General features: G+C 38.6%; 1 protein-coding gene and 1 long non-coding RNA gene across 3 annotated transcripts in view; one reads left to right on the forward strand and one right to left on the reverse strand.

The window, feature by feature from the left end:
- Positions 1-27,608, forward strand: part of LOC6739885 (neurogenic protein mastermind) — a 47,628-nt gene that overhangs the window by 9,094 nt on the left and 10,926 nt on the right. Inside the window, exons 3-4 of the mRNA XM_016180962.3 lie at positions 4,147-4,184; positions 19,218-20,377. Of these exons, the coding sequence (XP_016038748.1) occupies positions 19,367-20,377 (1,011 nt within the window). The 5' untranslated portion in view covers positions 4,147-4,184; positions 19,218-19,366. The remainder of the gene's footprint in view (positions 1-4,146; positions 4,185-19,217; positions 20,378-27,608) is intronic.
- Positions 897-27,608, reverse strand: part of LOC27208556 — a 34,614-nt gene continuing 7,902 nt past the window's right edge. Inside the window, exons 1-4 of one of the 2 annotated variants that reach the window (XR_005544666.2) lie at positions 14,085-14,942; positions 11,867-12,203; positions 9,114-11,713; positions 897-3,493 (exon numbers count right to left, since the gene is read on the reverse strand). This is a non-coding gene — a long non-coding RNA (uncharacterized LOC27208556). Of the gene's footprint in view, positions 3,494-9,113; positions 11,714-11,866; positions 12,204-14,084; positions 14,943-27,608 lie in introns of those variants that run through there. The other variant, XR_001600928.3, reaches the window with a different exon arrangement.

Consider the following 27,608-nt stretch of genomic DNA (forward strand, 5'->3'; position numbering starts at 1 on the left):
ATATCAGGTTTGCTTAATTAATTATTAAATCAATACATTTTTATAACTTATTCATAGCCATTATATATTTTTCTTTGTGTAGTGCAACATCAGCGTCGATGTTTTTATGCATCTATAAAAGCGACCACTCTCCATCAAACTTACAAAAAACAACACGAACTCCCTAACTGTGCAAAAATAAACTATGGAAATCAATTTGCTCGCCAAATGCGTTAAAATCATCAACTTTCCATAATTTGCCAGTCTTTTTATTTATGTTTATCTATTTTAAAAGGGTATATGTCTTTATTGACAAGTGCGTAAAGTTCCTACACTTACTTTTGGCTCCATTGTTTGTTCTTTTCTATAATAATACGTTTTTTTTATCGAAACATTGGAAATATTCTTCAAATTTCCATTCGTAAATATCGAATTTTACGAATTGCCTCATTCATTAAATAATCCGTTTTTTGGACACAACTTAAAAAATAATATTGCAAATCTTGAATGTCATACCTCGCTGAGCTCGTAATTAAATTTCCAATCAAACTGTGTTCAAAAATGCGAATTCTAATTTTTGACCATTTTTTGCAAATTTTGATGATGTTACCCCTTATGAAAAATGCGAAAATTGACCCAAAAATTAATTTTTCTAAATTCTTCAAAAAGTAAAAGGGATCGTTAGCACTGGTAATTAGCTCGTCAAAACAGTTATTCTTTTGTCTATATGACGATTTTCAACGAAGTTATGTCGAAAATTCCGTTTGTAAATATCAAGTTTTTGGTAAAAACCGTTTTTCCGAATTTCGGTCTATCAAATAATCAGTTTTTTGGCCACAACTTTAAAAATAGTAGCCTGAATATGGAATGTTATACCTCGTTGAGCTCATAATTTAATTTCCAATCAAACTGTGTTCAAAAATGCAAATTCTATTTTTTGGCCATTTTTTGCAAATTTTGATGATGTTACCCCTTATGAAAAATGCGAAAATTGACCCAAAAATTAATTTTTCTAAATTCTTTAAAAAGTGATAGGGATCGATAGCACTGGTAATTAGCTCGTCAAAACAGTTATTATTTCATCTATACGACCATTTTCAGCGAAGCTATGACAAAAACCCATCTTTAATATCGATTTCTTTGCCAAAAGTCGTTTTCCGAATTTTCCGTGTTTTCGCGTATGTCCCTTAAAATTTGTAAGGGTATCTAATAGTCAAGGCGTTCGGCTATGCCATTTCTTTTGTGTTTTTTAATAAACAATTAAAAAACCATTTGGCACCGTGACATGCGAGGGGATTCCCCCCGCTACGTGACTCACAAATGAAGGCAGAAAACTGAAGCTAAAAATAATTATAAGATGTTCAGCAAAAATGACTAAACGATGGAGTTTCTTGCTCTATCTCCCCAATGGCTACTTCTTTTACTTTTTTATTTACTTTTTTGCTGGCTCGGTTTCGGTTGTATTTGTATTTGTATTTGTGTGCGTGTGCATGTGCGGGGTTCATGAACCTGTCGAGTGTTTATCAATTATTATTATGGGAGATTTGTTGGCTTGTTTGTGTCGGCGGGTGTTTTGGACTTTACAGTGGAGCCTGGCTTGTGCGAAACATGCCTTACTTACGCGCTAATAGGTATATTATAGCCAAATGTAATGATTTAGTGATTTAGTTTCTTCATACAAAATGTATATGAAAAATGAATGCATCTAGTGAAGTGTTTATCCTGAGGCGAAACATATTTTCATTCCACTACTTTAATGTAACGAAAGAAATTGCACATAAAGTACTGGGGGGAAACAGAGCAAGAAGTTGGCAATGGAAGAATGAAGTGAATGAATGAAGGGGTGAATGAGGAGGGGGTAAACCGAAAGGGGAGCAAAAACACAAACTCGATTTGCGCACCAAATTGACTGTAAAATGTGCAATCTGCAAGTTAATAATCGCCAGACGAATGTGCCTGCAATTTGAGCAGGACAAAAAGCAAAAAAGCAACAAAAACGGCAATAAAAACTACAAAAATAACACGAAAAGCCACATAAGCATGGGCCAATTAAAAAACAACAATAGTTGTACTATACGTATACGTAATATTACACGAAAGAAAAATAAACATACACAAAAATGTGGAGAAAACATAGCTAAACAAGCCGAAACAAAAACAACGATATCAGCAACATGTTCGACAACAGCCAAAAGCAGCAACAATAAAATTACAACAACAAAATTTTCAACAACAATTTCTACAACAACAACAACAACAAAGCATCAGTCAAGCGGCAAATGCGAAAAAAACACTTGAAAATGCTTTTTTCCAAGCCAAAGACTTTTGCCGACAAGATGACTTTTGGGAGTGTACTCAGTACAGTGCGCGACATCAGTTATACTCATTAACCTAGTAATAATGCAAAATCGAATACACTTGCATTTCTACTTGTTTACGATTTTTTTTGCAAAATTAACGTCACAAAACATAAATAGCTTTACATTTAGCACCCGCACCTTACACTTTTGAGGTAGTTGGGAAAGAAGAAGATGAATAAAACAACATAAAGTCCCCGAGACAAGAGCGCGAACCCGGTTCCAACAATCATTCCAGCTCAATTACAAGGAAGAAAGAAGCGAAGAAAAATAATATAATATCTGTTTGTATTGTTGCAAGAGCAAAGGAGTTGAAACCCGAATAAAACTGAGGCTCGAATCTCCCAAATGAATCACAATTTGTAACTGCTGATGGTGAAAGGATACTCGAATTTCGATGAAGAAATCAACAAATTATCGGCGCAAGAAGAACGCAATGCACTCGGAAAATGCTATTCTTAAAAAAGTGTATTCTTAAAGACAAACCGACTATCCTCGCTAGCTGATGTACATATAATCGAAAATCCATAATATCTAGCAGCTTTCCTTTGATACCTTTCCAATTTTCAGGGTTTTCCTTCTTTTTCGGGGCGTATGCAATTACCATTGATTAATGTTTTTTGGGGAAAAAGAGAAGGGTCAAGGAGGTGGCCAGGAGGGTGAAAAGCGGGGGAGAGACTCCCCTCCGAAGAAAGTAACGCTTGTAATTATTTCTCCATTGATTGAGGTCTGAGTGTTTTTTTCTCTCTCTGCTAGTTCCTTCTTTCCGCCGCTTTTTTTTTATTGTCGTTGGCCAATTTATGGTAGTTAAGCTTCTCCTGCTGCTTGGTCCTTTTTCCTAGCGCTTCCTTCGCTACTTTGTCGACTGCTGCTGCTGCCTGCAAATTATGCTGTAATTTATTTGCCTTTGTCATTGCACTTGGCCGGGGTCTTACACTCGTGCATATACCTATATATGTACATATACATATATATATATATACTTACCCTCCTGGCTTCTATCTTTTTGGCCACTTGTGGCAGTTTTGTTGGCGGATCCTCGGCGATGCCTGCGAATGGCTGCTCATAAATTTCTGCTGCTTGCATTTGCGTATGTTGCCCATCGTCGGCGCAGCTGCTGCTTCTTCGACCATCGATACACCGGGAAAAATGCAGCACTTCATTCGATTAATTGATACAGCCAATTAGGAACACAAAAAGATTACCACAAATAGTGAATTTGTACCACAAATCTTAGTTATAATTATAAATATATGTTTATATAATATGTTGGCATCATTTACTTCTTTTGCTCAATATTCATTCCACAGTGAATCAACCGCCCCCTCCCCCCCCTCGCCTTCCAATGCGTTGTAATTTATGTGCGGATTTTTATGGTTTGTTAGTTTTTGCAGCCATAATCCAACCTATCCACTCTAGAATCTGCCACACCCCCGAATCCATGCCCCCCTGCCCCCCACCCATGCTGCTGTCTTATTGAACACTTGCAACATCATGTTTACCTCACTACGGTTAACCCCCCTGGTAAACTCCACCCCCCTCGTTCCACGCCCCTGCATTCTTTTAGATTTATTTGTTTGCTGTTTTCCTTCTTCTGGTTTCGTTTCGCTTTGAGTTTGGCTTCTTTCATTATGATTTACTCCATTCATTTTGTTGGTTCATTTGTTGCTTAACCTTTTTATATGCAAATTCTTTGAAGAGAACAAAACTTGAGGCTTTAAGATTGGGGATTTAAAGCTGAACAGTTGGTATAGGTCAGCAATTTATTAATAATTATTATTATTTTAAATAATTTTTCTTTTCTTTGCAGTGCAACAAGGAAACCTCCTCACTTTCGAACTGAATTGAGTAAGTTGAAACTCTGAAACTCTTTTTTTTATATAATCTTCTTATTTTAAAGTACTTCTGTAAAGTTTGCATTCCATTAAGCTTTTAATGAATTTCCCTTTTTTGCCAAAATCAATTTTCGATTCGTTTGTGAAGCACAAATATTTATATTCATTTTGCATTTTCGCCGCGCTCCCCTCGCCTTTATGTGATATGCAAATCGAGTTGAAGATATAGTCGCCATATTCCCTTTAATATACCATTGCATTGCATTTTGTCGCTCTGCGTCGTTTTCTTGGGATTTTTGTATTTTTTGTGTTAATTTCTGGCCTGCCGCCAAATCATTTCTACTTCAGTTTGTTTACCTTTCGATGCAACTTCTTTGCCGGCTCCCCTTTTTGTATTTATTTTCTTTTTCTTTTATTCGCCCTTGCATCTTTTGGTTCTTTCCTCCCTTTTCCATTTAATTGTGTTGATTTTCGCGCTTGCCATAGGTGGAGACTTTTTTCTTTTCTCTGTAGAGAAAAAAAGAATTCTTTCAGTGATTTTTTTTTTTATTTTTATTTCGTGTGTGTCACACGTGACCAAAATTAGCCTCGAACTCACTTTAATTGACTTTAATGTTTTGGCACGGCGAGCGTGGAGCAAATCGAGAACCAAACTTTCATCTTTAGCCGAAAATGTTGCCATGAAAGTTCATAGTTTTTTCATCTTTCTTTTATTTTAAGTTAAGTTAGCCATATCGAAGCCACTTTGAATGATCATTGGAAATTCTTTAAAATTTCCTTGCGAAAATCGCGTGCCTCACGCGTGAATATCGAATGAGTACACAACTCGCCATCGATTCATTACGATTCCAAGTTGAAGTCGGGGAAAAAATAAACAATTTCGTGACTGGCACTTGCTACTCCAACTGCGGTTACTTATTAACTTTTATGGTCCATATATAAAGTGCAATTTTCCCCATTTTTCCATTTTCAACAAGCCGCCAGCGGCTCGAACTCATCCCTGGAAAAAGCGAGGGGTTGCGGGGTGTAAACCAGTTAAGAATTGGTTGACTGGGACCAAAGAAAAAAAAACACATGCCACACTTGGGCCAAACTTAAAGCAAAACTAAACCGAGGCAAACAGACGACGAGTATCCGGAGAGTCGAATTTCTTTTGGCCATAGCAATTTACCAAATATGTACCTTTCACTTTGAAAATCGTAAAATGTCACAAACTGTTCAATAAAAACACAAATGACAATAAAAAATCCGATAAACAAGCGGTGGAAAATGGCAACCGAAGAGACCGAAACGGTGTGGTTGTGTGTGTGTGTGTGTTTCCTCGGCTCATGGAGTCACAAACTCAAAACTTAAACTCGAGCTCTGGCATCGACAACAATGCAAGCCATTGCATAAATTATTGGAAATTTATGCGAAAATTACAGCAACAACTGCGACGGCAAAACGACCAACAATGTCAGCAACGGGAATCGAAGATTTAAACTTCCACAGATACTTTACAAAAATGATACGAAAATGTTTCAATATTCCGGAAATATATGGAATAAACCGATTTCAAACTTATCTTGAAACACGCTGTTAAAGCCGAAAAATAATCAACAAATTAGCCGGATAAATGGAAACATAAAATATTGATTTCCCTTTCGTAAAATATTCCATTTTAATTCACACCTATCTTGTTTTAAGATGTTGCAACCAAATTAGAGAGCGGAAAGTAATAACAAAAAAAAGCGATGAAAATTTACATTGATAACGAAGTGGTGCGTTTTAAAAATTGTATTTTATGATCTAAAACGAACGTGATCCCCAATATGCAACAAACACAAACAAAGCAACAAACAAAAGGGGTCAACAAGTTGTCAACTTTTTATGATTATTTTCTGGTTTTGTTTTTTGTGGCTTTTGTTTGGTGTGTGTGTGTGTGTGTGTTAACCTCTTCTATTTGCATTTTTAGGTTGCTTTTCTTTATTTCTTTCAATTTTATGATGTTTTTTTTTTATAAGCTCGCCAACGAAGCGTGTGAAAAAGCCAAGCCAGAAAACAGTGGAAAAACGCAGAGGAAACTTTGAGCCAACTAATGAGAAATAAAAGAAGACCTTAGTCTTTGTGTCCAAGTTGATTTTTTAATGGGGAGAAGGTGAAATAGAAAAAAGCAGGCAACTTGCATTCGGTTAATGGCTGAGACAAAGTGAATTGGCCAAGTTAGAGCCCACTAACTATTGGGAAGAGTAGAAGATATGAAGAATATGCATGTGATGTAAGGCAAGTGCAGATTCATAAATAAAATATTACGTATTCCCGTTAGCCTTACTTCACTCAAATTAAAAACATTTAAGCCTTTTCATATTTACCCATTTAAAGATTAACTTCGCTTCTTGTTAATCGTTAATGAAGTTTCAATTATCATGAGAACAACATGGCTGGCTTCTCTTGTTTCGCATTTCAGTTATTTTCCTTAATTATTATTTGTTTACTTGTATTCATTGTTGTTCGGTTTATATACATAGGTATAATTTTTCATTTTCAACTTTATGCCCGGCTTTGTTTGCGTTTTGGCTTAGCTTGCGTTTACTTTTCTGATTATTTTAAATCTCATTTGCCAGCGTTGTTCTTTTTTTTTTTGCCTTGTTCTTTGCTTCGTTGCTTTGTTTTAATGGCTTTCCCACATTGTTGTAATTAAAATACGTTTAACGGTGCTTTGCATATCCTTTGCCTCAAAGGCAAAGCCTACGAACTTGGGGCATTTTCTCAAGAGTTTTTCCTTGGGAAACAAACAACAAAGTTGGAAATTACCTCCACGTACAGTGAAAACCATTCATGTGTGTCTCGAGTATTTTATGGCCAGCGAAACTGAACAACTGAAACGCCAATGTGGTTGGGAGTAATTAAATGCCAAAAAGCCATCTTCTAGTTTTATATGCAGGTATTTATGTATATGTGCATATATCTATATATATATATACATATATCTGTATGCATGCAACTGTTTGCACACAAGAAACGTGTCAGAGCAAAAAAATAAACAAAAGTGCAAGAAAAAAAAGAAACAAAAACTAAACAACAGCAATCATTTGAAGTCAGCTGCTGCTGCTTCTCTCAATTAACTTTGCATGCATTTAATTGCTTGGACAACGAATTTAATTGGATATAAAGAAACCAAGTGCATTATATAAGTGTTGCATATGCACACGAATTACATATGCATATGCATAGGCCAACAATCTAACAGAATTGTTATGAAAATGTTCAAGTTTCTGCTGGAAATCAGAATTCCATAAAAGCGATTCAGTTAATTTGATGCCAGGCAGTTCTTTCAGGTAATTAAATTATTTAAAAATTATTTCCAATGAATGCAACATGTTACTCAACTTCAGAAGTCGTAAAAAAGCACCTGAAATTTCTAAATTGACTTAAGCTTTAGTCATTTCCTGCCCATTTCCTTAATTTTTTTCTCTTTTTTTTTTGGCCATCTTGGCAAACAGTTTCCTTTAATTTTGTCGCCACTTAATTTTGATTTATTTGCTCCTGTCATTCGGCGTTTTCCTGCCCGCCCACCCATTCGCCATTTTCCCAGTTTTCATTGGGCTTTTCTTTTTTAGTTTTTTTTTTCTTTTTGCCTGATTTGACATTTAAATGCTACAACGATACGTCTGCTTTGAGTGCCTGTCTGTCGTTTGGTCTTTTTGTCTTTCTGTCTGCTAACTTGGCTTTCATTTCCGTGCGACCCAAATTCAAGGCAGACGACAAATTGCCAAGAGAGATTTTCATTTGGCTTCTGTTTGGCGCCTCAATTGCCATTCACATTCACCCACGGCAATTAAATGCTTTTCAAGTTAACCTTTCGCCGACGACAGACCACAATAATATTAATTATAGTTTTTGATGCTCGGACTTGAATGGGCATTCAATTAAAGAAGCAGCCTGACAATTAATTAATTAAAGTCCCTGGGAGTTTTCGTGTGTGTAAGTGTCGCAAATGTTGCTTTTCACTGGGCTTTTACAGTTTAAGTGAAAATTTGACTTTAAAAGTGAATTATTACTGCGTGACTTGTTAAGTGCTTATTTGTTTGCTAATAATATTAATATATTTAGGCAAAAGGTCAAATAGATATGAGATATTGTTTCAATGATTGATAAATATTGCTTACACTTCATCTTAAATAACTAAAGTAAACTAAAATAAATACGAAAAAGGCAAGAGATTAATTTTAAGTATAGCCCATGCGTAGCCTATTCATCAGCCTTCATTCGCAACCGATTCATTATCGGGGTTTACGCCCAATTGACTTTCGATAAAGTCTACCCCTCTTTTTTTTCATTTTTTTTTTCATTTTTTACCTTCTGAGAACTCTGCCCGCTTTCCCGCGCCGTACTTTACCCCCGTTTTTTATGAGTGCATCATGAATACGCCGGCGTTGTTGTTGATGCTGTTTGTTAGCCTGTTTTGTTTGTTTTACCTTTTTTTATGGCCTGACGCCAGGAGTCAGCTTCCACGGCGTTTTCAGCTTTATTTACTTATGTTTGTTGTATTTGCTGGTGTTTTTTCTTAGTTTTTCTTTTTGGTGTGTCCCCAAGTTCAAGCAATGAAATTCATAAGATGGTGAAAATCCGCTTGCCACCCCTCAAATGTTTTTATTTTAATGGGATTCTCTTTTCTTTTTTTTTGTTTTTGGGGAATTTATGTTTTTAAATATTTACAGGTTTTTACACTTTGGGGCAGCTGTTGTTTCTTACTTAATTATGGGGGACGGGTTTGCTGTTGCCACCCTAGATCAGATTTTCACGTTTAATGTGCTTGTTTGTTCGCTTTTAATTCACTTTTGCCTGCTGTGCCTTTTTATTGATTAATGAAGTTGTTTGTTTAAAGGGCTTTGGACTACAGCCATGCAATTGAGGTTTTTTCATTCGGCCAGTGGTTTTTTATTTCATATTACTCACTTACCTTATAGAGAGAGATCCCACCGATTTCATTCCAAGGTTGCGCCTGTTCACGATCAAAGGGCTGCATTGTGAGCTCAGAGTTTCGCCCATTGGCTCCACCTCCACATCCAACTACAACTCCAACTCCAATTCCAATTCCAACTCCAACTCCACGTAAAGTTATCTCAAGGTGAGGCGCACAAAAAGCGGTATAAAAATACGTATAAAAATCCCCATTAAAGGGCATAAACGCCAAGGTTGGCTTGTTAAGTTTTTCGGTTGTTACTGCGCTGCTGCTGTTGCGAGTGCAATTGCAAATTAAAAATTGTTTTTCCATAATTATTTCCTCTTTTTTTGAGCTTTCTGCTGTGCCACAGTTGATTGGCTTGTGTACGAAAAAAGTTGTCCACGATTGTGTCAACTTGTCGCTCTCGTTTTTCGGACACTGTATAAAACAAAAGATATATAAATACACACAAATGTACGTATATATGTATACATATAAAAAAATAAGTCAAAACGAGACCAGAAATATGTTTCCCGGTTATGCAATCCCGATTGTCTGCAGGCCAAAACGAAACGGTTTTTTGTTTCAGCGCAGGCGATTTTTAATTGCATGTTGTAATTGCTTTCGAAAACATGTTTGACATTCTTCAAAAACAAAAAATAAATAAAAAGGAAAGTACTTCTGGTGTTTAAAATATATATTTGAAAACCTTGAAAACGCATATATTTTGCAGTTTCTAATAACTTATATGAATAGAAACGAAAGATTTGCTTGTTATTCTATATAAAGTAATTGAAGTCTTTGTCATTCGAGGAGGTGATGTCCGCAGTGAATTAAGGATATAACTCTTACTTCGCGAGACAAACTCGATCGGCTTGGCTCCTTTTGGCCATGTCTCTGCCCCCACGAAGTGTCACTTGCCACAGGGCTATCTCTCTCTTTCTCTCGCGGCTATTTGCCATTTGCCATTTGCCTTTGGAACAGAATGGAGTGGAGCTCCATGTGTCATTTTTATCGCTTCACTCCATGGTAAACCCCGAAACCCCTAACTTTGCAGCACCACTCCACCCTGCCCTGCTGGCATCTCGAATCCGGAGATCCGGAGTGCTCCAAGTGGCGCTGCATAAAATTGCCAACTGCACAATCGCAGTCTGGCTTGGTTTTTATGACTCAGAAGTGCTTTACGCTGTGATTGAGTAGACAGCCGACCGCAGAGGCGTAGGGCAAAGGGGATAGGCTCCCTCTCTCTCTATGCATACATATATATATATATACCTATATCTATATGATTGTGCGGGGAGAATAAAGAGGAGTCATGTAGATGTGTAAATCGAAATTGTGAAAGTTAAGTAAATGACTGCAACTTGTCGCTGGGTCTATATGAGTACTCCAAGTACTTCACAATTCCGCCAATCACCAACCCACCCACCACCCATCGTTGAAATCGGATATATAGTATATAGTATAGTCGACATTCGGTGGCAATCAAAGAGTAACCAATGCATATGCAATACACACTTTATTGGCATAGAAAAGCGATAAAAGCGCCGTGTAGAAAATGATATGGCATTCATAGATTCGTAATGCTTTCCAAATTCCAAGAACTTAAAGTTTAAATTTAAATGGTAACACTATTTAAATTAGGCTTAGCTGACTATATGAACTCTTATAATCTTATCATTTCAAGATAATATGTCTAAAAACACTGTTGCTAGAACAAAGCTTCATTTAAGTCCACGTATTAAAGTCTTATTACGTCTTACCTGTACTTAGAACCCTTCTTCAGAAGATTTATACGTTCGTGTTGGGATATCTGATCTGGGAAACCTTGCTTCTTTGGTTACCTCATAGTAATTTGCTGAAATTTGTTGCTGCCTTCACCCAGAGCTGTATACCAATACATACATACTGTAAATACGTGTGTATCGGCGGCTATATAGCCATGCCGTGATAGCCACTTGCCACTTGGCCACTGGCCGCTCTGGGCTGCACTTACCTACCTGGCTTACCTGGCCAAATTCCCAGTCATTTGGGTTCACTGCGATCTTCCCCCCTTGCTTCCGCCTCTCACTCCTCCCCTCCCCCCCCTCCATTTTACCCCTTTCCACGGGGGGCAGTTTGTGTTGGCCATTTCGGTTGCCGTTTTCGGTTGTTATGGCCACTTGCAACACACACACACATGCATACATACAACATCATCACGTAGAAAGGTAGACGAGCAACTCGAAAAAAGGCAACGAAACGAAAGAAAAATATCTGAAAAATTGATTAAAGTTCTTGCAACGCGCAAGCGGCATCAATTACCTGTTGCGGTTGCCTCTGAGGTTTGGCAACAGCAGCAGCAGCAGCAGCAGAAGCAGCAGCAGCATCAACCAAAATCAGGTGAAGGAGAGATGAGGCTGCGGCTGCAGAAGATGAGGCACATAACCGAGGCAAAGTTAAATATGATTACAGCGCTTGGCTTTTAGTTTGAAGCATTTTTCAATATATGCGATGATAAAAAAAATTCGTTGTGGTTGTTTGCTGTTTCTTCTTGTTGTTGTTGTCGGTGGTTGGCATAATCAAGCTAAATTTGTTGTTGCCGCCGTTTCGTGAGCTGGCTTCGTGCTGCATCTCTACACGGCAAGAAAAAGAGGTAACATCGGCAAGATATAAGTTAAAGAAAAGATAAAGAAAGTAAACAAAGAATTAGAAGTAACATGATCATAGAAGTACAGATTATAAACCATGTTATATATATTTACTGACACTATAGTGCATCTACTGACCTTCCAAATCAGCTTTCATCGGACATATTTCCCAGATCATTAACTCTTTCGGTGTAAAAGAGAATTTCCAGTTTTAAGCTTGGGCATGGCTTTTCTTTGGCACTCACTCTCCCTGCTTAATTTTTCTGCTGTCTCTGTATTTTTGTGTTCCTTCTTTTTTTTTTTTTTTTTTTGATTGATGATATTACATTTTCAACTCATGTGTGCGCCCTTCTCTTTCCCACCATCTAAGGCCGTCTCTGTCGCGCTCTCTGGGCTGTGAAGAAAGCGCTTAATTGCTTTTGAATGCTTTCCGTGAGTTGCATTTGCCGCCGCCAGCAAAACTGAAAAAAAAAAGCTGAAAGAAAAAATTGTAAGAAAAAATAAAGGAAAAAGACAGCTGGTGCTGGTTGGGGACCGGCTTGTTTATGTAAAAAATGTAAAATCATTAAGGCAAGCACAGCAACAGCAGCAGCAGCAGCAGCAGCAACTTCTGGCATCGTCTTCGGCTTGGGTTCTTTGGTACTTTGCCTCTTTGGACATTGTCTATGGGTGCACAGTTTGACAAGCACTGCAGTTAAATGCCAAACAACAAAGGGAATCTTTAAAGCTCGCCACAGCCACTCTCGAGATGGAAACACTTGAGCCGGGGCAACAACTCCTCCAGCTGCTCCTCTTCTTTGGGTTTCCTCCCCCTCAATTGTGTAGAAATGCCAGCTAGAAAATCGAAAATCCAACCGCAAAGTGGAAGACTGAGCAGAAACGAGCGAAGAAGCCAAGTCAAGTCTTCGCTTTGTAGGTAAAGCTATTTCTGGGGTACGATGAAAAGGTCGAAACTGTTGGCCTATGAAGTGGTTCTGTTTGAATCTTTAAAGAAAACGTGAGCATTGTGTTACATAAATCTATTCACGCTTTATCTGCAGCTTACATTTTATAAAAATGATGTGTTATATATGTAGATTGTAATGTATTTTGTGTGATATGAGAATTACTCAAGGCTTTAATATTGATGACTAATCAAACAGCGATTATAACTTCCGGAGTTTAAAGCAAACTTGTAAATATTTGTAGTTAAGCAAGTTATCTTTTATTTTTGTATAGGGTATTTTGCATTCCATGCTTTACGAATAGTATAATAAGCCTGCATAGGTTATTACTTCGTAGTAGCTGCTTTTTAGGCTTATTTATTTTTTTTATAATATTTTTTTTTTTTTTTGACAAAACAATAAAGGAAAACTCCCTGTACGCTGTGCAACATTTTGAGAGTTGAAGTAGCTGGTTAGGCTCGAGAAACGAGATAGAGAAGAAGGCAGGCAGAAAGAAGACCATTTGCTGCATCATTAATGGAGCCAGTCTGCAGGGGGTTGGCAGAAGGGGGCGGGGATTTTCAGTGCAGCCCCCTTTTACCCCCTTTTGATCATTGGGTAAATATCAACAAGCGGTCCGTCCATGTCTGCGACTAAAAGATTTTTTCAATTCCTGGAATTTAATCAAGGTGCATCTGCAAGACGGGCACAAAAAGTCGAGGAAAAAAAGAGAAGACCGCTGGCGGTGGTCGTTGTTGTTTTTGTTCTTGTTCAGCTTGTTTTTGTTGTTGTTGCTTTTGTTGTTGTAGTGGATGTGTCTGCCCAAATAGTTAAAGGGCAAAATAAATAAACGTCGTCGTCGGTCGACAAATGTGACGACAACGCCGGCGAAGAAGAAACTCTTGCCTATAACGATGTGCCGATAATGAAAGAGCAAGTTAATGTTGCTGTTGCTGTGTGAAATCATTTTGTAGATGCGCGTGATGCGATAATATTTTTTTTATACACCCCTTTCTCTACTTCTTCTCTACTTCTTTTTTTGTTGTTGTTTATATTCGGAGTTTACCCAGCCAAGAAGCTGTGTCGTATCTGTAAGATACTTGTACTTTTGCTGCACTGACATTTAATTGTTGCAATACACCTGCGAAAAAAAAATATTTAAAACCTGAACAAATACGGAATCGCTTCTCACGCTATGAAAATCAAACGGAAAGAAAAACATCAAATAATATAGAGCGAGCAAAAACCGTAGAAGCAGCAGCTGCGCGGGAAGAATCTAATCAATTTTCAGTAACAAAAGAATGGAAATATATAGCATAGAATAGCGAAGATCCGGAACAACAGCTGTTGCTCGGCTATTGTCTTGTATCCAATGGATACGTAGTCACCCGAAATGTATCTCATAATTTGTATGGGTTATTTGAAGCGGTTACCTGCTCTCCTCAAAACTGCTCAATTGTTTTCAAAGGATGCCTCATGGTGATGAAACCGGTTTGGTTCCCAGATTTATTTGTTCAAATTTTACACCTGCAGAGATACAGATACACGCAGCAGTCAGAGATTAAGATACACACAAATGGGTTTATTCGACCGGCAATTACAATTACAACAAAATAAGTAGTTGCTTAAATTACCAGCCATCTATTATGTAGGGCCACCACCCAAACATGTAGATTAAAATTTCAAGTCATTCTATTTATTTTTGCACATAATTTAGATGAAAATCATATGCGTGAATTTCTCGATTGCAATGCGATTTTTGCGCATCGCCCTCATTAAACATTCATCGCTCATTCATTCAGTTTCTGTGTACTTGGGGACTATAATAACAATGAATACAAATTAAAGACCAGCAGACGCATTATGATGAGTGCATAATGCTGGCAGATTTATTCACCAGATTACCAAGAGAATGGAAAGCGGCTTAATAGCAATATGATGAGCGGAAAATTTAAATTCAAAGAGGCAGACACGAAATTAACCAGGGGGAAAATATACTAGTAAGAAGCTTAGGAATTCAAATTATACAAACAAACTCACCCCAGAATCTCAGCAGAATGTACATTATGTATACATTAAATAGTTTATAATTAATTTCCCAATTTGTCCAAGTTTTTCCATTTACCTATGTTTACAAAGTTTTTTTTCTCTGCCAATGATTTGTTGCCTATTCTTGTGCGCACTGCTAATTTACGAGGCTAATTTGCTGCGGCAAGTTATTCATTGCACTGCACTTGACTGACTCAGTCTTGGCTTTTATCCCCTCTACCCCCTTTTACCCCTCTTGCCACCTTTTGTTTTGTTGGCCATTTCCTGTCACGTCTCTGCGCCACATGAGGCAGCAACAGAAAAGAACAAAAACAATAAAGAAAAAGCGGCAGCCGAAGCAGCAGCTCAAACTGGTCAAAGAATTTGCAAGGAAAGTTTCGTTGGTTCTGCAGGAAAAATAAAAGAGTTGGGGTAAAGCAAGGAGTTGGGGTAAAGTATGCCAATTGCCAGGGTCAGGGCCTAAACATAGAGATAAAGAAGAAGAAGACGAGCGGTAGACGAGGTCCCTCTCTCTTTTTCAATTTCTTCAGCAACTGCATTAAGCGGAAAGTTTATCGAATTATGTGCAAAGTGACAAAGTCGTACAAGAAGTAAACTGGAAGCGATTCACCTAAGTGATTATCCAGTGGCTATCATCCTTATGCCAACATTAATCTAACAGTAGCCCATTACAAAAAGTGCAGTCTAAACTAATCGAGCTCTTTAATAAAGTATAAAGTGTTAAAAACTTCCACTTAGACTTCTGAACACTTTTAAAACTTTCCAGTGTGGCAAAGGAATAATTATACTAAGTGGATATGCCTTTCGCACTGCTTGTTTCCTACTTATAAGCCATATCAGCTGGCTAATGCAATTATTGGCAGACGCACTAGTGGCCCAGATGCTAAGTGTGAAGATAATGAGATGGAATTTCCTGATGGGCAAGTTGGCTTACTTGGCCAGAAGAGATCGTCGCAAATGGGCTGTGAGAGCCCGTGAAAAAGTCAGCTTTCAATGGCCCTTTTTCGACGTCTGTCTTCCTGTCTCCTCCGAGTCATCCTATAGATACTCCTCTTAATTTTCGCTCCATCCCAACCTTTTGCCCTTTTTATCCTTGACATCTTTTTGTCTCATTAACATTTGCGCCACACAATCAACGGCAAGCGACGAGACTGGACAGCGTTTTTTATCCATTGTTGTTGTGTCTGTTTTTTTTTTTAATATTTTTTTTTTTTGTTGCAACTCCTCCATGACACGCTCTTCTGCTCCCCTTTCCCACTTTCTCCGGCGCAAATCTTCTTCACCTCGCTTGAATGTGGTCCAAAGTGCACAGTGGTACGAATGCTATTATTGGCTAAAGCATCATTGTATTTGAATGGCAAAAAAGTAGCTTCCAATTTAATTAATTAACTTTACAGTTGATTAAGATCTATATAGTAATTACATATAACTTTATCTCATAGCTTTGACTGCTTTGACTTAGTCTTCACTTAAGTACTTCTGCTTTTCGCCAAAGTTTAACACTAGTTTTTGTTTATTTTCTTCTGACTAAGAGTAAATTGAAAACTGTTGCGTCTTTTTACCATTACCCATAACTTTGAAAACTTATGATAGAACAGTTGGTTATTAAACAGGATAAGTAATATGTTGAACTGAAAAAAACTGATGGATATTTTAAAAATAGGAGAGGAGTTTATCCAGGAACTTGCACAAACCTCCGATTTGTAGCGTATTTTAAACGTCGACCTTTTGTCTTATGTTTTATTATCCCAGCTTTCAGCTGCAATTTCAATTTAGTCTCTGTTTTGTTCTGTGTTCGGTGTTTTGCTCTTTGTTTTTATTTTGCTGTTTGTCATGGTTGATGTTGCTGCTGCTGTTGTAGCATTTGTTTGACAAGCACCACGTACAACATGCTCGTTGGACGGAGAGGGGCTGTCCGCGGTATGCGGGGTGGGGTATATGGGTTGGCTACAAAATTAAAAATGATATGGAATCAACGGCGAGCAGTGGGCAATAGGGAGCTGGGGAAATTGGCAAGCAAAAGATGCACTCGACCATGTTAACCAAGGGCCGAGAACCCGGCAAACAAGTCAGTGTCAGTGTGGAAAGGCAAAAAAAAAAAAAAAAGTGAACTTTATGACATGTACACACCGAGTTGAAGGCGGGAAATGGAAGTAAGCAAATACAAATGGAAACAATTTAGAGGGCGACGGGTTAGAACCCAATGAGATGAGGGGCTCAAAAGGAGATTTAAATACATATAAAGGAGAAACCCCGATGGTGTAGCTTCGAGTTTTGTTTGACTTGCTTGTGCATATCAGATCAACTGCTATATGTTCAACATTTATGCCTTATAAAGGCGTCCTTTGAAATTCACCTTTCTTATTAAAGCATTTTCGTGGCATTTCTGTGTCTTCCGCTTTTCCCAACCTCACACTCCATTGTCATTTCGATGCAGTCAGCTATGTGGCAAAATTCTCGTTGCAACGAACGCAGCAAGGGTAGCGATAAAAAAAAGACAGCAGAGATGAAAAAGTGCTGGAAAATAAGCGTGGGCGAATCATTCTACCTTTATTTTCCTTCAGACATTTTCTTCTTCGGCTGACAGGTTTTTGTTCTCTTATTTGTTTTTGTGACATTTTATTATGACGTCAATGGGGGAGGATGCGTTTAATTGACAGTTGCCGTGGTTCGTTCTTCTCCTTTGGCTCCTGCGGTTGCTCCTCACTCTTATATTTTCGCCATTTTTGTTTTTAAACTTTCTTTTCTAACTCTATGGAAATGTCTTCAATGGAACGGGTGCATTGCGTGGGTCAAGAGAAAGGGCACTGCGCACTTTTTTATATGTGGAATTGACAGTTTTATGGATGTTCAATATGTGGAAAATAATGCCACTGACGTTGCAATTTAGTTGTTCTTTCTTTTGTTGCTTTTGTTGTTGAAGTGTCGAAATTGTAGCTATTGTTATTGGAGATGCACTTTTAGTTTCAATTTTCAGCATTTATGTAGCTTTTTGTTAAGTTGTGTTTTAAACATTTGCACACAATCAAGTTTAATTGTATTTATATTAATATAAACGTTACGTGTGGCGTATAATTTTATCATAACTTTGAAAATAGAAGCTTAAATGTGGATTGCTAAGGAACGCTTAGCTCGTAAATAAATCCCAATCGATAAATTGAGATATTGACTTTTTGAAAAAAAAAAACCATCCTCTGTCTTTTTAGTGAAAAAAATAATCCGTTTTTTGTCAGAACATTCCAAATAAAGGTTCAAATATAGAATGCCATACCTCGTTAAGCTTGTAAAAAAATTCCCAATAAAACTGTGTTTAAAACTGGGTATTTAAATTTTTTGACCATTTTTTGCAAATTTTGATGGTGTTACCCCTTACAAAAAATGCGAAAATTGACCCAAAAATTATTTTTCCCAAATTCTTCAAAAAGTGATAGGGATCGTTAGAACTGGTAATAAGCTGCTCAAAACAGTTATTCTTTCATCGTTATGGCAATTTTCAGCGAAGTTATGACGAAAATTCCGTTTGTAAATATCAAGTTTTTGGCAAAAGCAGATTTTCCAAATTTCGGTCATTAAATAATCCGTTTTTTTGCCACAACTTTTAAAATAATTGTCTGTGTATGGAATGTCATACCTCGTTGAGCTCGTAATTAAATTTCCAATCAAACTGTGTTCAAAAATGCGAATTCTATTTTTTGATAATTTTTTGCAGATTTTGATGATGTTACCCCTTTCCCAAAAGGCGAAAATTGTCACAGAAATTAATTTTCCTAAATTCTTCAAAAAGTGATATGTATCGTTAGCACTGGTAATTAGCTGCTCAAAACTGTTATTCTTTCATATTTATGATTATTATTAATCCGGTTGTGATTAAAATGCCTATTTGGCTTTTCTCAAATTTTGGTCATAAAATAATAAGATTTTCCTAAATCTTTCAAAAAAATGATGGGTATCGTTAGTATTGATAATTAGTGATAATTTTTTAGCCAATCGTAAATTTCAAAATGTTTCCAAAAGTAATTTTATCTAATTTCCGATGATCATCAATGCAAGTGAAATTGGAACACAACAGCAAGATGTTTATAGATTCTTTGTATCAATTCGACTGCAGTTTTGATTGGTAATTTTTCTCCTGCTGACAGAGGTTCTGGTTGTTATAGTTCCTGTTGTTTGAGGTTCCTGTTACAGTTACTGTATCTATAATAACATAAGTTGCTGAAAGCTCCTCCTCTTGCTTCCGCTGTGGCTGCAACAATTGCATCAACCGATGTTGCTCTGGTGACTGAAGTTGCAATTGTGGCTGACATATCCCATTACAGTTTCCGTTACTGGTTCTTGGCGCAAAGGAGGTGCAATCAGTACATTCGGTACAAGCAAGCACAACAGCTGCAACATGCAAAAGAGTTGGGAAATACTAGGCTATTTCCTATATGTATATATGAATTTTACTGCCAATAAATGCGAATCTTTTTCTAATATATGTAATATGTACAAATTCTCGTTCTCTGACTCTCCTGCAGCAACGCAAACTGGTGGAAAATTGCGGCAAAGTTGTGTCGTCATCTCATCGTCGTCGTCGTCGTCGTTCTCCCCAGCCAACTGTCATTGTCTTTGGCATTGGGCAACATTTTAATTGAAAAAGTTTTGCCAACTCTGGCACGCAGGAGAGATGACTGTGAAATTGGCCAAGCTGTTTGGGGGCGTGACAACGGGTGGCATTGAGATCCTGGACTCCCCGGGCAATCCGCAACAGCATCAGGAGCAACAGCATCTGCAGCAGCTGCAACAGCAACCACTAACTGCACCGCAGCAGCATATGCAACAGCAGCCACCGCCTCTGCCGCCACCAAATGCGAATATGAAGAGCCTCAAGTATTACGAGCATCTGCAGGCCACCTACGACTGTCACGATCTGATGGATCATGACCAGGATCAGGATGACTACGAGGACACCTGTATGCAGCGCAACCATCCGTACAACAATTCGCAGAGACCGCTTTTGGGCGACCGGCGACCGCAACTCACTGTGATGAGTGTGGGTAAAAAGGGCGCAAAGTCTGGGATGCAGGTGCAGAATCTGCCACTGCCACTGCCACCATTGCCGCCACTGAGGAGCTACATCTCACCCTATGTGCAGCAACAGAAGCGGGACAGCGCGAAGGGATTGCACGGATTCAACGACTTCGATGCCCTGTCCCAGCAATATAATCAACACCTTCAGAGCCCACACATTGGCTATCCCTATGGCAGTCCACCGTCGCCAACGGCTCAATCCAGTGATTTTTGCTTTGATCGCCAAACTGGTATGGTCATGCTGCCCGGCACCGCGGGTGGTCACCAGGTCAGCTCGAGCAGTTCGAGCAACTGCAGCAGCTCGCACACCACGTCCACCTCCTCGCCCACTAGATATTATCCAGATAATCCCGGTCATGCCACTGGTCTTTATGCCTCCCGCTTCGAGGATGACTTTTGCATGCGTCGTCCTGCCGTCCAGGAAAGTTCATCGCCCATCATTGCCGGTGGTTGTGGAGGTGGAGCAGGATCAGGAGTAGGAGTAGGCGGAGGACCCTTCATCTTTGGCATTGCACCGGAGCAGCAGGTCACGGATTATGGAAGCAACCCACTGCCACCAACTCCTCCGCAGCTGAAACAACAATCTGTGATTAGTCGAAGCCCACTGGTGAGTCTGCATTTCCTATTTCAACTTTGAAACAATATTTAACAAATCATTTTAATGTTGCCATGCAAAAGTCAACATAAGCATAACAAATTTATCATCTGGACAGGTGTGCGAAAAAGCCTTGGCCAAAAAAAAACCTCTTTGTTGAGTTTCGTTCGGGATTTTCCCACAGAAAAGTGGGTTGGATAGTAGGTTTTTGGTTTTTTTTTTGGGGGAAGGGTGATGAGAAAAATTGTGCAGCATGCAAACCCAGAAACTAACAATCGATTGTTGTGTTCTTCTTCAATTTTTTCTTGCCACAACAATGTGTTTTTTTTTTTTTTATGCTGCACTCCGTTTTTTAGTGGCTTAAGAATACACCGTTGTTGCTGCTGGCGTGGGTGTTGCAAGTTGTTTGTTGCTGCCGTTCGAATGGCAACTGCTTTCAGCATTTCGCATCGGAACGTCGCCTGTCTATTTTGATAATGGCCAAAGATGCTCCTCAGCTCCTCGTTTAGCTGCCAGACTGATAAATGGTCAGTGGGTGTGCTATAAGATGATGGGGTGCGATGGTACGGGGAAAAGTCTTCTTACTGTCTAACTACCAAGCACAACACCTGCACGAAGACAAAGCCCGTCAATGTCTGAGCCTGTGTCTGGCTGAGCTTTTCATTTCAACAGCCAGCCAGCAGGAAATTCAGGACCTTTCAGGACTCTCCCTTCGCCCCCCGCCGACACTTTGCAACCGTGCAACTCTTGGCCCATTAAAGTCAAGCAAATTAAAATGTTGCTCAAATAAAATGTAAGAGCCTTTTAACGTCGCTCTGCTCTTTCATTCTGCCGCGAATTTTTGCACAGCGAACGGAATCCTTTTCTGGATTAAAACACATTTCGTGCATTAATAATGAAATTAATTCATGAATAGCAAGTGTGAGCGAAATTAAGAAAGGAGCGGCTAAAATCACTCAATTAAGGAATTAAATAACAGCGTAGAGGAAATGAGATAAAATTGGGAAATTTGTTAGACCAAAAGTCTACTTTATTAGTTTGCAATGTATTTGTTTAAATTAAACATATTAAACAATAGTCTTTCCAAAGGATTGAAATACTTGAAATGAAAAATCGCCTTGGCTGTAATGAGACCAAATTGGCCTGGTCGAATTCGAATGTGTCTGGGCCCAGTTAAAAGGCAAATTACGCTAATGAAATGTTTTAACCCTGATGTGGATGCACTTTACACCACTCCAAACGCCCAACCAGCCCACTTTTCCCCCAGTTTTCCCCACCTTTTCGCCCCGTTTCCCCCCACTTTTCACCCCAATGGGAACCGCAAAAGTCGCCAAATGTACCGAGCGCGGCAGGGAAAAGCCACAAAAGTAGAAACTGAAGCGAAGGAAAAAGAAAATTTCGTAATTACACTTAAGTTGGTTAATTGTCGGACTGATATTCCGCTTCTTCTGCTGCAACTTTTCCGCCTTTTCGCCATTTGCGAATATCGTTTTTATGGGTATACTAATTATACATTTTTAATGGCATTTATATTACTTTCAATTGGCTAAGTTTAAAGATAAATGAATATATTATGCAGGCACTACAATGTTTAAAAATTTTTTTACATTGCAATAGTTGTGGTTGCTTTGATTGCGATAGATGATTTGCCATTTTTTTTGGAAGGGTATTTGAGATCTAGTTTTACTTTATAATTACTAGGTTTTTCTGTTTTCCTTAGCTTGTGTTTTGTTTTAATTTTTTGGGGCGTTAGGCACTCAACGTTAAGACTTTGGTAAATTTTAATAGGAAATCTCTGCGAAGAGACAGAGGAAATCAGAACGGGCCGAAGAAATGGGCGGAGAAAGGGGCTGAGTTTCGGTGGAGAAAGCTGAGTGCATGTTAGATACGGATACATGCAATCTGTGTGTTAATTACGCTACTTTCCCAGATTGCCAGAATGCGCAAATAAGCAGTAGGATTAGCATAAAATATGTAGCTAGGTGAAACGAGGCAGGTAATGATAACGAGACGGAACTAGTAGATAACAAACCGAAATGATTTTCTGCACTATCTGCCCAATGGCTGAATCGGATTTATGGCCTGATTTCGGTGCATCTTAAACGGACCAAACTATCAAATGAAGTACAAACATGATTGTGTGTGTGTGTGTTTGCTCGTTGAGCTGAGCATTGTGTGTGGTTTTTTAAGGACACTATTGAGGTTTTTCGGTCAGCACTCCACTTCATACATACGTTCTATATATGGCATACAAGGTTGCGGTCTAAAAACGGCGCCAACACGATCAACATCGAGCAACTTTTGTTTGATCGAGTTGCGAAAAATCGTCTTCGATTACACGGCCACAGACCAGACCATATATGCATACACATATATCGCATATATCGCATATATAAATCGGGCAACAACAAACATGAGACATGAGACATGAGAAAGGGGAGTGGGACAATGAGAATCATTTTGTTTTGGCATTGCAAGCTCAATGGGCAATTGATAAGTAGCGCAATATCGATTACACTAGCCAACAAAGGGTGAAGTTAAATGAATGAATCAGTCCAATTATGAGTCACAATGAAATGGAAATAAATTAAAGGATATATATTGTAATAATTTTCCATATAACTCATTTATTAACTAATTAACTATTACTGTTACAAAATACCTGTAGGTCAGTGTCGAATATTGCTGACTTACCCGTTTTGTTTGGTTTGTTGCATTTGCTGAACTGATTGCTATTCCTATATATCTGTGCTACTTTAGTGTTTTTTTCTCACTGTTTTTGGTATAGCATTGCATTGAAAATTATGCCACTTAAGATCAATTTACCTTTTAGCTAGAAAAAGAAACAAAGCAAAGAACTGGCCGAAAACAAAAATCCGAGTTAAATTTGTTGTCTGCCGCAGCTGCAAATGTTGTCGGCTGTTGCAACTTGGATAATTGAAATCACTGTTGCAGATGCACTGAGCAAAATGCTTATACTTTATCTACAATATACATAACAAATGTTCTTTTAGAGAACACAGACTTCAAATCTTCTAGCTTTTACAAACATAAAATACCGATTTGTTTACCCAGGATTTGCCAAGTTTTTTCTTTCTGTGTAGAGTGGTTGTTACTACCATAGTTGTTGCCACATAGTTAAGTTGTTTTGGCCGCGTCGTCGCACTGTCTGACAAAGTTAAAGCAGCAAATCGGTGGTGTATATATGGGGGTGTTTGTCGGCTGGCAGGGGGTGTTGGGTGGTAATGGTAGTAATGCCGTTGGTGGTGGTGCTGCTGGTGCTGCTGGAGTGGCGGAGGAGAGGTAAAATGCAACCTGGCGCGACCAACTGGCTGGCCAAATGCCGTGGTGCTCTCTGACCAACCGGGCCGGTTTCAGCGACCATGAGACAACACACAAATGCATAAGACAAACACTAACGCACCCGGACACTTGGACACGCGGACAGCACTTAATGCCGCATCTGGACCAGGTTCGTAGCACCACCGCCGGTCACCATCGCCATTCCCCTTGATGCCACCAACCAACATGTGCCTGTTGCATTATTTGATTAAAAAGTTTGGCGCCCAGACCGCCGACATCGAGTTTACGTTTGGTTTTATGGCCCTGCCTTTTTCTGCAGTTGGGAAAGTTGAAGGTGTCTCGGAACTTGAGTTGCCTCCATGATCCGATTCCGCTGGCTCCATTTGGGCAATCTTAATGCCGAGCTGTGTCCCCGCGAGTGGGTTTAATTAACCTGATGGGCTGGCATAAAAGCAGATGCATCTACATATCTATCTCTCCCGCTGGGAAGATCGGGCATATATATATATATATATATATATATATGTGAAGATATATACATATATATCTCGGGTGCTGTGGCGAGACATCTGCCACACGAGTGGGCTGGCTGTGGCATTCAGTTTGCCAGTTAAGTGCAAAATTGGGGTCGTCATCTGCAGAGTTGCAATGCGAAGAGATGGCGACAATTGTGGCAAGGATTATAGTGTATCCTATGGGTATTTAAATCTTAACAGGAAGTTGAACAAGATAGCCACACTTGTAGGGGTAATTAAAACATGAAGCAAGTTAAAAAGATATTTTATGAATAAGTGAAACAAATGTATATGCTACATTGCGTTTCATTAAATATATAGTAAATCAAAATATTTGTAAACAGGATTATTACCTCTAAATCAGTTTAAATGGAACTGTTGCATTTGAACTAGTTTAATTTGAAATGCATGCTACTAACTCCACGACCGCAGGTGTATTTTTGCGGCAGCGAGAGTGAGACGGCTGTCATCGCAGTCGTTGCATGTGTAATTTGCTGAATTTTTAATTATGACACAGAGCACAGCACGAAACAGACAGACAGACAGACAGATAGAGATACGGATCCAAATCCGAAAGGTAGAAGCACCGGGCGGATTGGGAATGGGCAAGATGGGGATGTGTGTGTTTGTGGATTGCAGGTTAATCTGCCGTGTTGCATGTTGCATTTGCCAGTTGGCAACTTATCTAACTGTCAAGCGGGTCTCCCAAAGTCGCCTTAAGCTCCATGTCGTTGCTGCTCCCTGGCTCCATGGCTCCATGGCTCCCTGGCTCCCAGATGCCAAATCAATGTGTCGTGGCAGCAAAAGCACGGAAGGCAGCGTTTGGGTTAAGGCAGCAAAGAGGGTTAAGGCTTACAGATATTGCCGGATTAGATGCGGTGTGGCATTCATTACTGAAGCAATCGGAGCAGAGAAAGCTCAGCTTCAAGTGCTGAATTATTGTTGCACTGTTTTTTTACCTTATGAGTTGGCAAAGTAAGCGAACCCATTGGATAAAGAAAAACTCGCTTGAATAAAATCAGAAAACCGTGGGGATTATAAAATAATTACCAACTCGCTCATGATTTTAAAATAGATCAATTCAAAGCAACAGCTAAAGTTGTCCAATTTAAAGCTGTGTAAAAAAAATCACAGTATCAATTGAAATGTTCACTTTGAAATGCAGTTTATAGCCTGTATTTTTAGTTGAATACATACGCAATCGTTTGAGTGTCAATAAATATGCATTTGTTAACATTTGCTGCTATTTATTTGCATTACTTGGCTAGTGAAACTCTTTAAATTCATTTTGCAAATTTAAATGGAACCAGTTAATGTTTGCAAATGCGAAATTTAAATATTGAAAACCCATAAATGTGTGTTAAAGCGTTTTCCATATTTTCTATATATTATCCATTTGCCATATTTCACATTATTTTACACACTTTATAGTATTTTTTGACCATTTCTATTTTTAGACAATTTCCCTTTGCCACTCGCCGCCATTGATGTGTGTCTGTCTGTCTGTCTGTCAATGACAATTCAATGTGGTTGCCGCGTGCGGCTTTTATAGCACAGTATTAGTGTGCGAGAGTTGCAGTTGCACTTGCGACTCGTGAATGCATTTTGGCCATTGATTGAAATTGACCAATTCGCTGTGGTGGCGCTAATGCAACAACAGCAGCCACAGCCGCAGCAGACTAACATTTTTGCATTTTTCGATTTTTCCACGTTGGTTTTTTGAACGTAGAAAAGCTTTTCCAATTTGTTGACAATGACAACAAAGAAAGTGACATCAATGTCAGCTGCAGTTGTCTGTCACCCTTTCCGCCCGAATTTTCAATCATTTTTTTTTTTTTGTTTTGTTTTTGTTTTCACTTTGTGCAACCTGTGCAGACTCCGTTTTTGAGCCGCCAAAATCAAACAAACAAAAGCGGCGAAACTGAACAGAGAGCCGGCAAACAATGAAACGAAACAATGCACTCAATGCACCTGGCAACAAGTAAACTTCGTTCGGCGGATGTAGTGTTCTACTCGCTGTCCGAGATCGTTTTTTATGCATTTATTAATTGCGAACGTCCGCAAAGCCAATTAACTTGGCCAAGGACCATTTTCATTTTCGCTGCATACTCTCGGGCAGCTGGGGAAAAATAAAAGGGAAGTGCAACAAGATAAATGCGAAATGGTTTACCTGCAGTAAAAAGGTGGAATAGTTCGCGGCAACGTGGCGTATGAGTAATGCGGCTAGCTGGAGTTTACTAGTGATTTACATTACACTCATTCATAATTGTATTTATTACGTATTGGTTAAAGAAAAATGTTATGTTGCAGTTATTAGACTTAAAAAAAACGGGCTCTTTTTGTGATTCTTTTTGGAATTGTAATCAATTTAACACTTTAATAACTACCTTAGTTTACCCATACTTGCATACCTATTTTCATTATTGGCCACAACCGGAAATGATTGTATAATTTTATTATTATCTCTCACTCTTTCAATTTTCTACCCTCTGACTTTTTGGCCAGAAATAGAAACTAATTTCATGTCCATTTTGGAGTGCAGAATTTGGTTCGCTGAAATTGTTGCACTGCTGGTTTAGTTACGGTATTTGCGGTTGTACTTTTAGTGGTAACCGCGGCCACGCCCATCGCTCTCAATTTCCGCCCCTTTTGTACCCCGTTTTTTGAGGCAATAAGTGGAATGCCATTAAATAGACCGCAATTTTATTAGTTTCTGCTGCATCAAAACAAAGGGGGGTAAAAAAAAAGAACGAGGTTACCAATAAACTTGCAGGCATAGTAATTTGCATAAGATCTAGCATTACGATCCCATTAGAATTTTAAAAACACGAACAGCACGAAATTAGGTATTTCGGTTTTGGTTTACGACGTAAATACGAACAAGTAGCAAGAAACAAGAACGTAAACTATTTCAAAAACATCATCTGTCAAAAGCTTGCGAAATGGGTTAATATTTTTGAGTGAGACAAAATGGAAATACATTAAATACGCTTCATGTTTCAAAACAACTCAATTGTGATTTTTATTTCACTTTAAATAGAAAGAAATTTCCACGCAATTGAGTGTGACAATAATTTTGAATTTACACACGTGTATATATTTATGAATTTGAATTTGAATATTTGAATATTTTCTATTTTCATACCCAACCATAATCCATAAATAATAATTCCATCAATTTCAATTGAATTTTCTTCCTCCGCCAGCAGCTGGTTCCCCCCGCCCCCCGTCCCACGCACACATTTTCGTAATATATTTAACAAAAAAGTTTAGTCCCATGTGAGTTTTTGTTTTGGGGGAGAAGTTTAGAAAAGTGGGGTGCAAGGCGCTTAGCAGCACCTCCATTGGCTATTGATTCAATTTGCCAAACATGAGTTTATGGGTCTCGCATGCCTCTGTCTCTGTCTAAGCTAGCATAGCTATCT

The sequence above is a fragment of the Drosophila simulans genome, chromosome X (assembly GCF_016746395.2).
Source record: "Drosophila simulans strain w501 chromosome X, Prin_Dsim_3.1, whole genome shotgun sequence".
In the NCBI taxonomy this organism is placed as follows: domain Eukaryota; kingdom Metazoa; phylum Arthropoda; class Insecta; order Diptera; family Drosophilidae; genus Drosophila; species Drosophila simulans.